Source organism: Amphiura filiformis, chromosome 14 (genome assembly GCF_039555335.1).
Source record: "Amphiura filiformis chromosome 14, Afil_fr2py, whole genome shotgun sequence".
NCBI classification, from domain to species: Eukaryota; Metazoa; Echinodermata; class Ophiuroidea; order Amphilepidida; family Amphiuridae; genus Amphiura; species Amphiura filiformis.
In genome coordinates this window covers 65106572-65124142 of record NC_092641.1, presented here as the reverse complement: position 1 = coordinate 65124142, position 17571 = coordinate 65106572, and the positions used below count along the sequence as shown (strand labels likewise).

General features: G+C 43.2%; 1 protein-coding gene and 1 non-coding gene across 2 annotated transcripts; both read left to right on the top strand.

Annotated features, from left to right (window-relative positions):
• The first annotated feature begins 3672 nt into the window (after positions 1-3672).
• LOC140169584 (bcl-2-like protein 1) lies at positions 3673-4396 on the top strand. The gene is made up of 2 exons (XM_072192849.1): positions 3673-4164; positions 4274-4396. Exons 1-2 carry the CDS (start codon positions 3673-3675, stop codon positions 4394-4396), a joined length of 615 nt encoding a protein of 204 aa, XP_072048950.1.
• A 5992-nt stretch (positions 4397-10388) lies between these two features.
• Trnaw-cca (transfer RNA tryptophan (anticodon CCA)) lies at positions 10389-10460 on the top strand. Its single transcript has one exon. It is a non-coding gene; the product is annotated as a tRNA-Trp (tRNA).
• Positions 10461-17571: the final 7111 nt, after the last annotated feature.

The window sequence follows — 17571 nt, the reverse complement described above, 5'->3', positions numbered from 1 at the left end:
CGCCCCAACTTATCAGAATTGGGATTTGAGAGTCTTCAAGTTGAGGATCAAGAATCCAAAAATCGTCAAAGAAAGACGGGGCATCTTGAATCGTTGTTGCTGAGAAAAGAAGACGAGATAGCCGCCCTTACGGATCATATTGCCCAGTTGAAAGTTTTTCAGAATTGGCATTTGAGAGTCTTCAAGTTGAGAATGAAGAATCCAAAATCGTCAAAGAAAGACTGGGCATCTTGAATCGTTGTTGCTGAGAAAAGAAGACGAGATAGCCGCCCTTACGGATCATGTTGCTCAGTTGAAAGACAGGATTGCCGAACTGGAGAATGGTAGAGACACCCGACGAGAGAAAGAAGAGGAAAAGGTTTTGTTGTTGGGAGAGCAGATTGATGTCTGCGTGGAAGATTTTAAACAGGAGAGAAAGGACAGAGAAAGATGCCACGATGAAAATATACGATTAAAAGACCGTCTGACGCAGGTAGAGAACGATTTAAGAGCTCACGAGGAACAGGTAAAGTTGTACATAGAATTAAATTATCAAAACGTTAATATTACGTAACGACATTACATCGGGAAATTAAATATAAAATTGTTTTATTCAGCATTTTAAATGATCTAATGTTCGCTTTTTCTTGTTTTTCCTGTTAAAAGGTAAGAGAAACACGACAACCTTACTATTATGGCGATGATTTGACCGAATTGCCCAGTGATGTTGAAATCGACGGAGGCCCGAATGAGACACAATGCGACGATTACGATGTTTGATATCGTTTGATGTTCACCAATCAATACTTGTATGGCCTGAAATGAATAATTTATTTTCCGCCATTGCCAGTGACAATAAAACGAAGGAAATGAAAACGTATATCTTAACGTGTCGTATGTTGTAAATATATTGCACGCTATGCTGTTGAGTTGTATAACTACAGTTTAAATTAAACCTCTTTTAAATTACAATTCTTCTCTCTCATTTTATTTTCCTTTCCTATGTGAAAGATCAAACTCTTTAATACTACACGACGCTATTTAGCGTTTTCCCAAACCCACACGACACCTTTCTTGGGGGGACTAGAATCTGTCGGCGATGATTCGATAGCCGCTCGTTTGTACGTCTTCAGAAGGGTGCTTTCAAAGTCACCGTCGCTTCCTTCAATTTTATAATATTTCACCAAATTTGATGCCAGTAAATCCTTCAAACTGTCGTCCTGGGTGACTGGCGTGTCATTAAAGTCGAGATCTTCAAACATGCTTCTTCTGTACACCTGCACACCGTAGTTAATGTCGATCGAGTGAAACACCGAAAAAGGCTTCTTCACGTTGTCGCTATAGCAGTCGCTCGTAACTTTGAAGTAGACGTAATCTCCCCAGCCAATGGTTCGTCGACTTGTTTCGGGGATGGGTATGTCCGATGCATATTTGTCTAGTATAACGGGCAGAGCGCGGTACAAACGATGTTTCAACTCGATACGGTGTTTTTGCAGGACTTTACTCGTGGTCCGAGACGTCAGTGATCCATTAAGGGATTGGTCGTCTTCTATTTCACTGTCTTGAGCGATCGTTAGGGGCGATGAATACTTGGTCCAGTAGGAGTCGGAAGCCTCTGATCGTCGTATCTCTGGTTGCATCGGACCCTCGGCGTCGTAGTGATAACGGTCTACAAAGTAGGACCCAAAAACGCTGACGAACTTTTGACGATCCAATCCGCCGTCGCTCGATCGACATTGTTCGAACAAAATGTGATCTTTTTCACGTACGCAAGTATACCACATGTAGGTGATGTCGAAAAGGATCTTGATTAAAAACATCTTGACGGAGCGCAACTTGGCACCCCATGTAGGCGCCTGGTCTGTCACGGCTATCACGTATCCAGCCGTGTTCAACGCGACGGGATGCCGTGATTTGGAGTTATGACCTTCTTCAAACGTGCCCAATTCGCTCAAGCTGGCAAATTTCACAAAAACCCAACCGGTGCGGAAAAATTCCTTTACGGTCTTTCCCCGTTCACCGTCCTCCTGACGAAATTCGTAGGTGCCGCGGTAACGCGCTGTCTGATCTGACTTGATGTGATCCGGTCGTTGCTCGTCTTGTCGCTTCTTGAGAATTATTCGCTGGACTCTCAGGACGTTGTACTTGTCGAATTTAGTTTTGGCTTCCATGTTCTCGAAGATTTTGGCGACATTTTCCTCCAACGGGTACGCCTCCGGTGTTGGCGCGTCCGATCGAAATATCGGCGCAAGAAGAGGTCGTACGGTGTTGGCAAACAGGTCGGTCGACACGAAAAAATTTAAAAAGTCTTCCGGTGTCCCTTCAATCGGCAGGTTTTCGAGTTTCTGGTCACTCAAAAACAGAGTTTCGGTATCCCCCCGTAGACATTCTGAATTCAGGATCTTTACGAGACGATCTTTGGGTAAGTCGCTGAATGTTAGGTAATCGAGATACCTATCTTTCGACTCCTCACTGTCGTCGTAACGGAAGAAATCGCAAAGTTCAGCCATTTTGGTATTTACTGTGGACTCGGAGAAACTTGGTCTTTTATATACAACTGCAGTTTAAGAAATAAACACGCAATCCCTTTTAAAACACATTTTTTTCTCTCATTTTATTTAACTAAGTGAGATATCGACGATAACATAAAATAATTCAAAACCAATATAACATCCATCTAGCATAGTTCATGTTGCAATTGGCGGCCAGTCCAAGAAGAAAATTTCTCTGTAGAAGAGGATAGTTTGATTAATTATCGATTTGCATTCTTCGTCACCCTGAACGTACTTGTTGCATTCGACGTTCCTCGCGAAGTAATTCGGATCTATCGCTCTGACGTAAATGTTGGAAAGAATTCGAAACATGAACTCGTTTCTATTTTCCTCGTCGTGACTTATCCATTTGCACGCCGCTTCGAAAACTTTTTCTTCTTTATCGACGTGCAGGGTCCTCTTTTCGATAATTGTAATCAACTCGTCGATGGTTAGATTTAGGAAACGGTGTGGAGTTTCGGTCGAAGCGTTGCCAACTATATCCTGGAAATATCCCAGTATCAAATCAAACCCACGTTTCTCTAGTTCGACGATGGACGTATTTTTGCCAAAACGCCATATCTCGATAGCATCGGTATAGGAGAGGTTGTCGATGATGTGTTGACGACACACATCCATCAAATGGGGTACGCCGAGAGCGTCAGCAAGAATCAGTAGATCTCTGGCGTCTCTCGTCGTAGTAATCTTGACGTCTTGAGCGTAAGCGTACTCCAGAAAAAGTTCGAAAATGTTCGAATTTAAGTCGAACAGCGACACAACGTGGCTGCAGCAATTCCCGGTCGTGAAAATGTTTCTGAAAAAGGAACTGCGAGACGCTAGGACGATCTTGTTGGCCGGGAAAACTTTTCCGTCGACGTGTATCGTTACATCATGCAGTCTACCATCTTTTCGAAGTTCGTTAAGTGCCCGTAAATAATCCGTCGTCGTTTCACCACACGTCATTTTTAGGGTTCGACGATAACTGGACATGCGATTAAGTACTCGAGTATTTATATATCGATTGCGACGTCTGGAATCCAATATATTGTTTATTCGTGTGTCAGTATAAATATTATGTAATAAAAAACATCAGCGTCACGCAGTATAGCTAACAAAGTCCCAACATCCCCACGGAAAGAGGAAGTATCACTGCACCGCCGATATGGAACAACAAAAGTCATCCAATCCTATACCAAGTCCTACGAACACCGATATCGAGGGTAATGTGGACTTAACCAATGCAACAACAATTACAGAAATTGGAAATGTTGCTCGTGTACTCGGCGATGATTTCATTCGCTACAATCTAGGAAAATGTTCTGCACCACCACCAAGCAGAGAAGCCGAGACACTCCGAAGGGTTGGAAAAGAAGTCGACAAAAGATACGAAATCAGTCTGAACGGATTGATAACGAGTCTCAAATTTGATCCGGAAAATGGAGGCGAGGAAGCTTTCGTTGAAACCTTAAACAGCTTATTTGAGAAAGGACCGTGTAACTGGGGAAGGATAGTTATGGTGTACGTGTTTGCAGCACGTTTGGCAAAATATTGCGAAGATCATCACAAATCTGAGTATGTTGATAACATTGTTTCGATATCTGGAAAATATGTAGCTGAGCGGTTAACAAATTGGATTCAAAAGCAGGGAGGTTGGGTAAGTAAAAAAAAAGGTTAACATTTGAAAAATAACTATGACCATGTCGATGATAACATTATTGCGTCGTGATTACCTTAACAGACGGAATTTTTTTTTTGTATAACAGGAGGATTTTAACGAGAACTACAAAGCCAAGGACTGGAAGGAAAAAGTAGCGTTCAACTCGTTACTCGTCACTGGAGCACTTCTTGGTGGTTTGGCGGTCTTACGATTTTATGCAACACAATAAAGAAACGGAAAGTTAATCAAAGAGTGATGGAGTTAAATGTTCTCATTGACGAGTGTGTGTGTGTGGGGGTGTGCTTTTTGAAAACGTAAATTAATATTCACTGGTTGATGACAGTTTAACGCTACTTTGACGATCGTTTATGGTTCAATTGTCTTCGTCTTCACTCGTGATCTCAAAGGCGGCCTGAGGGCGCAATCACGAGTTACTGATGATCGCGCGTGTATCACAACCAATGACAGACGTTCGACGACGAACTAGTTAGTTCGGCGATAGCTAAACTCGGAACGTGCGTCGTCATTCCTTCTCTGGCAGTCGAAGCGAGCGGTCGATTCTTCAACAGCGTGTTTGTATCCGAGACGATGCAAAGTATTTCGGACGTCGCTCTCTTATCTATCTTCCAGCACTTGCCTATTACAGATAGAATTACCGCACGTAGTGTTTGCAGGCGATGGACACGACTACTTCAACTCAACGTTTTGCGCCGCAATCTCGACTTTACTACTTCGACTAACTTTTTACGCGGCGTTAGGAAACGTCGTCACGATTCCAAATGCGAGCGACACGATAATGAAAAATGCTTCTGTTCGTGGCGTCGTCAGATGAAACTTTTTCAATTCGGTGGAGAAGCTACCCGAATCTTACGTCTACCCAAATGCATCGACGTCGCTGCGATCGGTTGGTTGATGCATAATCGTTACGTTAACCTGATCAAACTTGACATAGCGTTGCAAAACTTCGAAACGGAGGTTGATTTTTGCAATTTTTCCAAAAGGCCTTCTCGATCTGACAGTCAGAGTCGAGACGAGGTCGGACGAGCTGCAACGACGTTGGGCTCCGATCAACGTGGAATATCTACAAGACGTTCGTCGTTTAATTTTTGAAAATGCATTTGTGAGTCATCGCGACGGCTGTAGTATTATGAAGAAACTAAACCATCTAGAATCCCTAACTCTGCTTCGATGTTACCTGCGCACGCGTTTACAACCTCGCGAAAGTGTCGAACTTCGGTTCGTCGAGTGCGTCGTCATTTCCTAAGTATTTATATAGCCTGCGATGTATGGACATCATTTATTTAATCGAATAGAAAACGTGAACGAAATGGCCTCTTCTTGCGACGTTACCGAGCTGTTATGTAGCGACGGACATTTTGAATTCGGTCTGCGGATCGTTGGAGAAGATGGCAAACTCAAAAATATCGAGAACAAAAAAGTTGACAATCATGAACGATGTCGAATGTTATTCGATCTGTCTGTTTTCCAAACGCATCCAAAACAACTCGGCGGGATTGCTTCCTTGCGCAAAAGTATCGATCGACGGACATGATCTGGGTCTATTCATCATGATGGATCAAGTGCTGCAGATAGACCGATTTCCGAACAACGGAGATGTCATCTGTTTCGTTACGTGCAGTACAGAAGATGCGTCTACCGGACAACGGCAACGACCGTTTCAACAACGATCTTGGATTCCCAATATCCCGGCTTTCAAACAAGTCTCGACTGAAAACATGGGATTGATAAAAGTGATCTTTGGCGTGTGTGAAGACTCGTTCGTAGAGAACAACGTAACCGCTTATTTCGTTCAAAATTACCGCGTACCAGATCAGTGCAAGATTTCGAGTCGTGACGTGGAACCGTTACTGCAAAACTTGAATCTAAAAGAGAGAAGGTGCGGATGCGACGAAGTAGATTGCGGAGCCAGGAAATCAGGACTGACCATCGAGGGTGGCACGCTTCGTTTTGGTAATGAAAACACTAGAAAATGGACTACGGAGATGTTCCAGACTTCCGCTGTCAACCATCAGAGGGACACAGCTTGCCTCGCCGTCCGACTTGTTGGGACATTGCAGAGTCCGAAGAGTTTCGTGGGCGTGAAAAAACTCAACGTGAAGGGAATCAAAGGAGACTTACTACACAGTAACCAATATCGGACGAGCCAAGTTCCTCCTACAGCCGACGTGACCTTTTAAACGTAGAGAAGATATTATTAGCAGTAATTAAACATTCGAGTGATCTAATAAAAGAGAAAAAAAGAAATGAACGAGTCCATATTGTGATTTTGTCACCCACATTCGAGTCAATAATGCCTGCTCTAGATAAACGCGTGTTACAATTAAACGAAGTGTTCGATTCTTTTCTTACTCCTTCGAATGCTCATACCGTGGGGTCAAGTTTCGAACCTATATGTCCAAACGTTATCGTCGGTACGAGAGATTTTGCAAACGATATCTGGAAACTAAAGCAACTGGGAGTTACCCATGCACTGAACCTATGCAATGATCTGAAGCATACCAATCGTGAAAAGTTTAACTCGTCTGGCATTATTCTCGCCCATGTTTCTTTCAAAGATGTTAAACACCGAAAGAGCGATTGTCTATCTCTGTTTCGTCTAACGTCAGGGTTCGTCAGAACAGCTTTATCGAGCGGTGGAAAACTTTTGATATACTCCTTGCTGGGCGTAAATCAAGCACCGGCAGCGCTGATAGCGTATTTTGTCGAAACATATCGTTTATCGGTGGAACGGGCGTCGCTCGTCGTCGCTATGAAACGTCTCGTTAAACCGAACGATTTCTTTTGCAACAGCTGATACGTCTGAGCGACGAAACTCTGAGAAGACGAGACAAGAACGATTACATTTTTATCGACGAGAGCAAAAGATTGATGAAAGTTTTGAATTTTGTCAACGGTCCACGCCGACCCGTTCGTTACGTGAACGATGCTCGCATGATCATATTCAACTTATTCGTTGGATCGTACGACGTAGCATCCGACGTGGTGCAAATTGCCAAAAATCACATCTCGCATATATTGGATTTGAGTGGAAGAGACGACAACGACGACGATGTTAGATATAGCCAAGAAGGAATTAAAGTAACGAGGGTCGGGCCATACCAGAACGTTTCCTTCGATTTGGAATCGTTGATAGAAATATGCGTATCCTTTATCGGAGATTGTTTGAATCGGGGTGAACGACTCCTTGTTCTGGGGGATCGGAACGAGCGTTTAGCAGATGTCGTAATTACCGCATACATCATGGAGTCGCACGCCGTGAACGTGGAAGAAGCTCTGTTTGCAACCAGCGAAGGACGTTGCGTTTATCTAGGAGCAAACTACCTTCATTTTCTATTTTATTACGAGGACAAACTTCGTCGAAGAAAGCAGAAAATACTGCAGCAGATTACGGAAGAGACATTTTATTTCCCAAAGAGCGATATAAAATTTAAAAATCTAAATAAGTTAAGTTTTTTTCGGGTAGCGGTGGAAACCTCGGTATAATAACGATACAGAAATATATATATGATAATAATAATTCGTTATGAGTAATTCGACTGCAGACATGTCGCACGAGCGTGACAATCTAAATTTTAAAGTTTTAGGCGTTGTCGTCAATAAAATTCCCGTTTTCTGTCTGTACGAAAAGGTACGATAAAATATCTGTACAAGTGCACCGTAACTGCTCGCATCAAGAATAAAATTCGCAGTCTTGGATGCATTTGCCGTCGTCGAAGATGCGGCGATGCAAAAACAGCGAGAAAGGCTCTAGTACCGTATTTGATCGGCATGCTCAAAGCTAATAAAGATTTGAAATGACAATTTACATCTTCTCGTTAACTGAAATCTGATAATCCGTGTCCCACCTGACATTTTCCAGCCTATCGATTTCGCATTTTGTATCGCCTTCGTCACGCGTAGCATTTGGCACCCAAAACCTTTCGCGAGTGCTAGGAATAAATGCTTGGTCGTAAATCAAACGCGTTCGTCGTTTTCTATTCTGAGGTGCGGGTAACGTATCGACAACAACGGGAACCTTTCTCGTCAGTAACTGCTGCATCTCCTCCAAATTCAGTCTTTGCTTGGAAAGTCTGTTCACACCCCACGTCTTCCAATAGCTCGATTTGGTTGAAAGATTCACGCGCAATATACGCCCTTGAAAATATCTAACTTTGGTACGACAGAAGCATCCCAAAGAATGCGCTCGTTGTTACTTACTCTTCCCTCCTATTCACCACCGAATCGACCACCCGTCATCGAGCTAGAAACGTCGCTACTTACGGTAACCGGAACCGTGATCGTTTCCCAATACTGATCAGGGCTACGGCGACGTCTCAGTATCAGTAAGTCAAACACCTGTCTTTGCGAACCGCCGTACTTCGAGACGAGGAGCGGTGCTCGATTAAGTACGTCGTAAAACACGGAAATATTATGCTCATATTGATCGCCGCTCGCGTCAACAAACTCTTTGGGGCAAGGCGGATAGTCGAAAAATGCAACTTCGATATCCTTGCCCGTTAAGATGTTGTCGAAATGCACCACGTAATCGCGTACGATCGGTTCACCATATGCGCGCCCGACGAAATACATCGCGATAGAAGTGTCTTCGGTGGTGTCTGGTTCGTAAAGCTCCGACGACGTGATCGGATGCAATGCAGCGGAGAACGTTTCACACATTTGACACTTCGTGTCATTCGTGTCAAACTTGACCGACTTGGATGTTTTACTGCGTGAAGCCACCAATGAGAACTGCCTACACAAGTTCGTTTGTAGAAGAAGATCGTCGACGAAGACGACTTCTCGTGCGCGGTTCTTGGAAATACAACTTCGTCGGTGGTATTTTCAACGGTGTCAACTTTTCTCCACTTGTAATTCGTAGATCCGGTATGGAAAACGGTAAAATCTAACCACCAAACGTTCATGCAATATAGTTCCCTTTCAGAAGGGTTCTGAGAAAAGTCAGAGCTAACGGTTCGTTGGGTTTCACCATCGCGATCTTCTGTTTCGCGCCGTCGCAAATTACGTCCGTAGGTGGCAAGCATAGCAGTCGATACGATCTCGCGTAGGAATTATATTCCCAAAGGACGTCGTCGTGACATATCAAATTAGACTTGGGGTACCTTGACATCGTAGGTTTTTGGTGCACAAACTCCTTGCACAGGTAAATCGAAGATGCTTTTTGCATTTCTTCCAAAAAGTTTCTACCGCAATCCATGGACGTCTCCGTGAAAAGCAGTTCTTCGTCATCCGCTTCATCGCCAAAAACAGCAGCTGCGGCTCTCTTCAGAACGTTGACGACCTCCAGTCCATCGACGCCGCAACGACTGGACCATCGCGTTGCGATATTTTGATAACATCGAAACGTATCGGAAGGAAATTCGCGCCTTTCGCTTCGAAGAGAGGAAACTATACCCATTAAAGATCTCATGGTGAAAGTGGTGAAATCACTCTCTCGATCCATATCGTTATCGGCGTCGAGCATCGACACCAACCTGTGCAATACGATGAGACTAAGATCGCCTTCCAATCCCACGGATCTTTGAGAGAACGAAGATAGATCAACGATCATCTTGTAGGGTAATTTAGCAAACCATCTAGTGTGTACAGCACGGGAAGATATCCATATCAATAAGTTTTAAAGGCGCATCTCAAACTGGAAAAGTAACTATTGTATTTCCACAAGATGTTAGCGCTTTCGGCGAATAATTCCTTCTTTCTTGCTAATTTTGATTTCCCGTCTGGACGAGAGAAAGAAGATCGTTCCACGATCGACCGCATCCGCAAGAATTTCATCTAATCCTTCGCACGCCATCAGAACCGGTATCGCTTCGAGCACAGCCGGAAAATTCGACTTGGTGATTCGCTCCGTAGATTTCGTTACGATGCACGTTTGTAAAATGTCGAATATTTCCGGGTGAACTTGATGAGGTAGATCGATTTCATTTGATCTTCTTCGAGATCGTCGACGAACGCGGTGAAATATGAAAAGTATCTGACGAGTTCAAACGGTGAAAAATCCCACGACCTGTCTATCGCTCGGACGACAACGCCGCTCATCGTGATGCAAATGTATTTGAAAATTCACTCGATCATATTTTGAATAATAAAGCCTCACGTAAATAGTTGTGCTAGTATGCCTCGTTAAATTTATTTTGCGACAAGTCAATGTAAACCAAAATTACAATGATATATATTTTACTTTTCCACTCAATTTACAAGCTGACCCCGTGGCGCAATGGTAGCGCGTCTGACTCCAGATCAGAAGGTTACGTGTTCGAATCACGTCGGGATCAAGAGAGCTTTTTTTTTTGCTCTTTTTCTCTTCAACAAATATATTTTTCACTAGAGATAACGGAACAAAATATCTTAACTATAATAATACTACATAGTACACACTAGTAAAATAATATTATTAACATTTTATTAAAATTATGACGTCTATTTCGCAGCTACATTTAGATTTGCCAATATCCAACAGGCTTATAATTCATCCTCCATCGTTCACAAATAGTCTATAATGAAATTATTGCGATATAATTAATGGCATTAAAGTCCAAAATCTGGATTTGTCCATAGTCAATATGTTCTTTGTCGAACGGCTTTTGCAAAGTTCTGTTCACCACTGTACGAAAATTCGTTTAAACCCAGACCATTGCGTTGCTGACGCATTTGATTGTCATCCCTGGGGTACCAGCTGCCTTGATGGTAGATGCTGAAGGCCGATTGAAGAGGTGCCGAAGCGTGATCATGTCCAAACGTGTTCACCATCCTTCTGTGGACGTAGTAGGGGAACAGGATATTCTGCAACATCGTAACGAAGGGTCTCAGTTCCAGGTTGTCGTAGATTCCGTGGTTCTTCTTCATCCAAGACTCCAAGGCGGAAAATAAGCACAACTTGAAGTCACGGGCTTGTTCCGTATCGGCGATTTCATGAGCCAGTTGACGTGCGTCGTGGATGACTATCAGTTTTTGATGCCGATTTCCATCTATTATCACGACGTGACGTCTCTTCAGTCCGGCAACGGCCGTAATCACCGATTCTCTGTGACATCGAAATCGTTGATAATGGTCTATGTGAGTGACCAAATTGTGTCCCTTTGAATTGCCGACGTCTTCATTCGGAGACTGCACGAACCATCTTATCTCGGTTTGTCCATTTCGATGCACAACGCCAAGAAATGTGAGAAATTCGTCAAATTCACTAACAGGCAATAAAGTTTGCAGAGCATCGTCGGTGGGTAAGCTGATCGTCTTCATGATGATAGATATAGGTGGTCTATCAAAGTAATAATGAATCTCAGCGTACTCTGCTCCGTTATTTATACCCTTTCTGTTGCTGAAAACGTGACGTCACGCGCGGGTATTGGTGTAAACGATAAATCGTGTCGTAGCCACACGAAATATTTGATCAAACGTGACGTTACGATTCTCGCCCGTTCAGAGTCAATCGACGCGAAGACGCTATTTGAGGTTTCTGTGACGTCACTATTCTACATATATATTGTGACATAACGATTTCAAGTATCAATCGATCGAGGAAACGGTATATATAAACTCTCTGTAATGGAAAGGGGAAAAAGGCGACGAAAAAAGCGTTCGGTCGTCCCAAAATCTCACTACGCTGGATCGAAGGTACACACAAGCTCACCCGAAGCGAGTTGCCTCCCTCCGCCGCCAGCAAGATGGATAGATGATCTGAAAAAACAAAAAACAAATCTAAAGTAAATCACATCAAATTGGATCAAGTTGTTGGAGAATAAGTTTAAAGCTATAGAGACCATCGTTGAAGACTAGAATCATTTAGATCGCTTTAGATAGATGAGCAGCGTGGTTTTTCCGGCCCCCGGATGTCCAACGACGGTGATTATTATTGTGCAATAAGCTTCGTTCAAATAATGGATGACACGATCGTTGCAGTATATCCGAAATGAGACGCGACGAGCCAACTATACCGTGGACTCTTTTACCTATCGTGGTTCTAAAGCAAGTTTTTCTCTTTCTAGAAGTCAACGACAAGCTGGTATGCTCGCGAGTGTGTAAGGTGTGGTATCGACTCGCGAATCTGGGCCAACCGTGGTCCGAAGTAAACCATGTAGTATTTCACTATCGTTTGGAGATCGACGCTTTAGATAACGTGACGCATTTGTGCCCCAATCTGGTCAAACTTACATTACGCACCTTGTCCGTGAAGATGAAGGATTACGAACTCATCAAGAAGTTGTCGTTAGGTTGCAGCAAGCTCGATCACATCGTATTCGATGAATGTCAATTCGACGAGGATTTATTACTTATACCCAAATTTATGTTTAAATTTGGAAATTTGGATTGGAACGGCTTCGCATGGCTTTAAGGCAGCAAAATGGATAAATGATCTGAAAAAATAAAGTAAAGGATAACTACTCACATCTTGATGAAAACAATACTAAACATGTACAATAAAAACAATTGTGTCAAATTATTTACTACTATAAGTATTATAAATGCGTGTTCGATGTCGTTCTTGTTTACTCGCTTGTGAGGGTCCCAATTTAAACGTCAACGTCGGTGCTATATAATTTTATGCTCGACCCGAGCAGTGTACTCGCTTCAACCAATTTATCGTCATTCATTCTTCATCACCGATTAATAATGGGCGCCCTAAGGGTACCAGACTACGATAAATTTTTACTCCAACGATTATACGATACAGTCACTGTTACCGTCGACATTGTATCGTCGTCTCACAACTGTGGTGTCGTGACGTTTGATCATACAGTATTCCACGACATCGACGAGAACCCGGTTCTCTTTTCTCAAGTTTTCATCAGCGTTCTACAGATCATACAAGCCATTTTTGAGGGACGACCAGTAATCACCCAACACGCTGTATTCCTTGACGCTTTATTCTTAAGCAGAGATAACGATCGCGCCTATAATAGGGAAATTCTCGATGAATTGAGCAATGTTCTGCATCTCTTAAAGGGCGTAACAAACGTATACGAACCTTCATTCGCTTTCTGATTGAATGCATTCCTCATATTAGATCTCGGTCAGCTGAACTTCGTCTCGTCTAGAGCTGTAGTCAAATTGAAGAATAACTCGACAACTATAGAACCCACAGACACCGTCGGTGAACACATTGAATCTACCGAGCCATGGCCACTGCAGAGATACCAGACTACGACGAGGATTTACTCCATTTGTTATACGATACCGTCAGTCCTACCGTTCACATCGTATCGTACAAGAACGGCAATTATGGTCGCGTGACGTTTGATTATACGGTCTTCGGGGACTTAGATAAGAAATCGGTAGAATTTGTTTTTGCTTTCAATAGCGTTATACAGAACACGAACACCGCTTTTCACGAACGACCAGTAGGCACTCATCTTGGTGACCAGGAATGTCGTCGAAGGCTAGCCTCTTTGATTTTAGCTACGATAACGATCGCGCATACAATAGGGCAGTTCTAGAGGAGATGAACAACGTTTGTCATCTCTTAAAGGGTAGTAGCCAACGTATGCAAACTTTTAATCGCTTTCTGATGGAGTGCATTCCGTATATTAAATCAGGGGCAGTTGAACTTGAGCTCGTGTAGAGTTTAACAAAATGAACACGCTTCGTTATTTCGTAATATAACATCGTCGTCGAAGCTACTAGAACGCAGCTTTGTTTGGTAAATGTGTAAAGTCTGACTTTAATAAAGATTAACTAAAGTTAACTAAACAAGATGCCGTTCGTGTTAAGAATCGACACCGTTCGATGTGTCTGCCATTGTCTATAAAAAGAGGGTTTGTAAATATCGAGTTCATTATTCAACCAAGCTCTTTGTCAATCCAGTCTAAATATTTTCAGGTCATTATGGCCTGCACCAAACTATTCAGTTGCTCTTCACCGTACAGAAAACGTACATCGGACGAAAACGTATGGGATCTGCTCGAATCTGATAATTTAGAATTATATTACGGCCGTCATTGTCACATCACCGAAAAATTGGACGGAACTCAAGTTTATTTCGACTATAAGAATTTAGATATGTACGGATGGGTCTCGGACGGTGTTTTCAGTCACAGCGGGCAACAACTGCTGTGGGTCGTGGACGATTTCCTCGTTGGTTCTTCTCAATATCAGGGCTGCTCGAATTTCAAAGAGTTGGCTCTGGCTGAAATCAAACGGCACGGAGAGTGGTTGGAATCTGGTGAAATTTCCGCCAATGAATACGTCAGAATTTACGTCGAATTTCTGCATCCCAACGCCGGTAGCAAGTTGAACAAAGCTGCCAAAGCCAACGTCTACGCGGAGGAGGACAAACTGAACCGATTTTATGCCTTTGAAATTTGGGTGGACACGACCGATACGTCTGATCCCAAGAAGGTGTACAGGATGCCTGATTTGCCGGACGGGGTTCCGAGCCTTTTTTGTAGTTGTAATAATAAGAATAATTGTAGACAATTCAGACCCATTTTCACCGAAGACACTTTGGTAGAAATTTGCAATTACCTAAAGCAAAATTATACAAGAGTTGAAGGAGTTGTGGGTATTTCGATGGCCGTGACGTGGAGGACGTATCGGAAGGTGGAAACTTGCGAAACCAACGCAGAAAACGATGGGCTTCAAAGTACGTTCGGGGTTGATGGAAACAGCATGTATCAACACGGGGATCTACACCGCGAGCAAGGTATTCCGGGCGTTGTCGGACATGGTAGCTTCAACTCGTGCCAAAAGCAGTAGCGACAAAATGATCACCATGGCTAGCAAAACCCGCGATAAATTCGATTGGCGAAAACGTGCCCTTGAATACCTCGAGGTGAACAACGAACTGGAACTGCTGAATTTGAGAGAAGAGGCAACGACTGCAATAATTAAACAGGGTATCAAGGAAAAGTGGAACGAAAAGAACATGCAACGCTTTGTAGCCGAATTGGGAGACAATTTCCTGTTCGGAGAAGAAGGACAGGATCACTGCTGCGAATGGGATGTTGTCAAACCTAAAACGAAAGCTTCAACTCTAGTATAAGATGCAAATTGATTACCTCACGAACGAAATAAATCGATATTGACTAAAATTATATTGCTATATATTCTTTGCATATTGTTTGGTATTTGAAATAAAGCTATGAAGATGATAGTTTAATCAAAATTGTTTAACGAGTATTTATTCTCGTAGGTCGCATAAATACATAAAACTAATAAGTGTACACCTTTGTCAGAGGAAGTACGTATTTCGTATAAAACAATTTCAATTTAGGAAACAGTCGATTTTTCCAAAACTCATCGTCAAATTGGACACGTTCGACAAATATATCTCCCGAGCTTGGATGATAGACGACGAAGTCGCAAAAATTAACTTGACATATCGCCATCTGACCCTGAATCTGGCAGAAGTGATGACTTTCCTTCTTCAGTTGAAAATGTCCATCGAGTAGTCGAGTTAAATAAAATCGACTCTTTCTCTTTCGTGCAATTTCGTCGATGGAACCGGCAACGAGATCGAAGACCGTTTTGATTTCGACAATGCCGCTTCTACGAATGCCCGGCGGACTTTCTTCTACTATCTCGCCATCGACGCTAGCTCCTAACCAGGCGCAATCCTTCCAGGTGGGAACCCAAAGACCTCGTTTGAAATAGGTGATGTTTTGACAACGATCGAGCGATAGGTATTTATCTATGGCTTCCTTCTCGTGAACTATGCCGTACTGGACGGCGTCGGCTAGAAACGCACGATCGTTGTCGACGTCGAAGAGCCTATCCGCAAAGTTTAACTTTGTCTCCTCTTTTTTAAATTTCAAGACCTTTCCGAAAGTAGAAGCCGTTATTCGACCTCGTCTCTGCTCGAACCATTTTGGGCAATTTCTCTGCTCCCGCGTGTCGTGTTCTATTCGCCGCTGCTCTTCTTTATCGATCGTAGTTGTAAATCGTGAAGACATTTTGTTGATTTCATCTCGAGTAACCAGGTAAATAGTCTTTATATTAACGTACCTCGATTTTTAGCCTACGTGAAGAATTTCAGCAGCGGTAAAGACAAGATGAATTTTGCCATCATTTTGTACGTGACAGGTTTCGTCCTGATGACAGCTAACGAAATGTCGGAAGCTCGTCCCTTCGTAACCTACGATGGTAAAGACAAGATTCTCCGAGTGAATTCCACGAGATTGCTGAAATCGCTTAGGGTTTTCAAGAGAGCCATTGATGAACAGGATAATCGAAATAGCCTCGCAGTTTTTAACACCATCGACGACAACAGCGACGGCGAGATCACTCTCGAGGAATGGCAAAAATCTTCAGGCACGTTCGAAGATTTCGTCGATCTGTTACTCGACGCGGATGCAAATCACGACGATAAAATATCAAAATCGGAATTTTTAATAACGGATGTAGAACAACTCGATAACGACTATTTTGACGCTTTCACGGAACTATGGTATAATTGATTTTATTTAGTTCAAGCCAATTACATTATCTCATGTTCGTTTTATTTATTAAAACAAAGTGTATGTTTGGAAACGTGTTTGGCCATCTCTTTCTTGCTTCGTTTACACGGACTTGTACTGAAACGGCTCGTTGGTAATCGAGCGCCGCATTTTTTGAACTGGACCCTTGGACGTCGTCGTCGTCGTCCTGTTCCGGTTGCATCGGACACGTCGTCCGACTCTCCGTACTTCAACTCCTTCATCTGAGTGAAAGGTAGCGCTTCCGTCGTAGAGAGAAGAGTTCGCCGATATCGTCATCGTCATCTTCGATCTTCATCATGTTTTTCAACGCAATCTGCTGAAGTCGCGCATCTACTTTTGGTTTGGACATTTCCGCTCCTTCGCGCGTTGCGCAGATACATTCCGTGCAGGAGCACCTCGGCGGTCCCTCGCGGCGAGTGCAACATTACTTTGTAAACACGTTCTTTGAGAATCGCAGTAGCACGTTGCAGACACGCAGAATCTAATCAGATCGCCGTAACCTAACTTCTCACGTCGGTTATGATTGAGTTTCTTTCTTCCCAGTAGACTGTGAAGGTAGACGTGGAAGCAGCGGTAGATCTTCTGAGATGAGATTCGAAGTTCTTCCTGCAAAGTGCTTCGCAGTGATGAATCCGTGATGTTGTTTTTGTCGTCGAAGTTTTTCGTTTTCCTGGCGCCCATCTTTCGCAGGACCGACATTGTGAATTTCATGTAGTGCTTCCCACTGTTCTTCGAATATCGTATCTTGGGAAGCATCTGTTTTTCGGTCATCTCGCAAGAATGACGCATCGCAAATCGATAAGCGTATCGCTTTAGAAACAGCTTGGTCTGCAGACTTCCTCCGTTTCGGGCAGGATGGCATTCTTTGAAAAATGGGTGATCCGGTTCTGCCACCATGCACTTCCACAGGTATTTGGCATCGAGGATGACGGACACGAGCTCGTTCTTTAAGAAACGCAATTTGCTTCCCCAC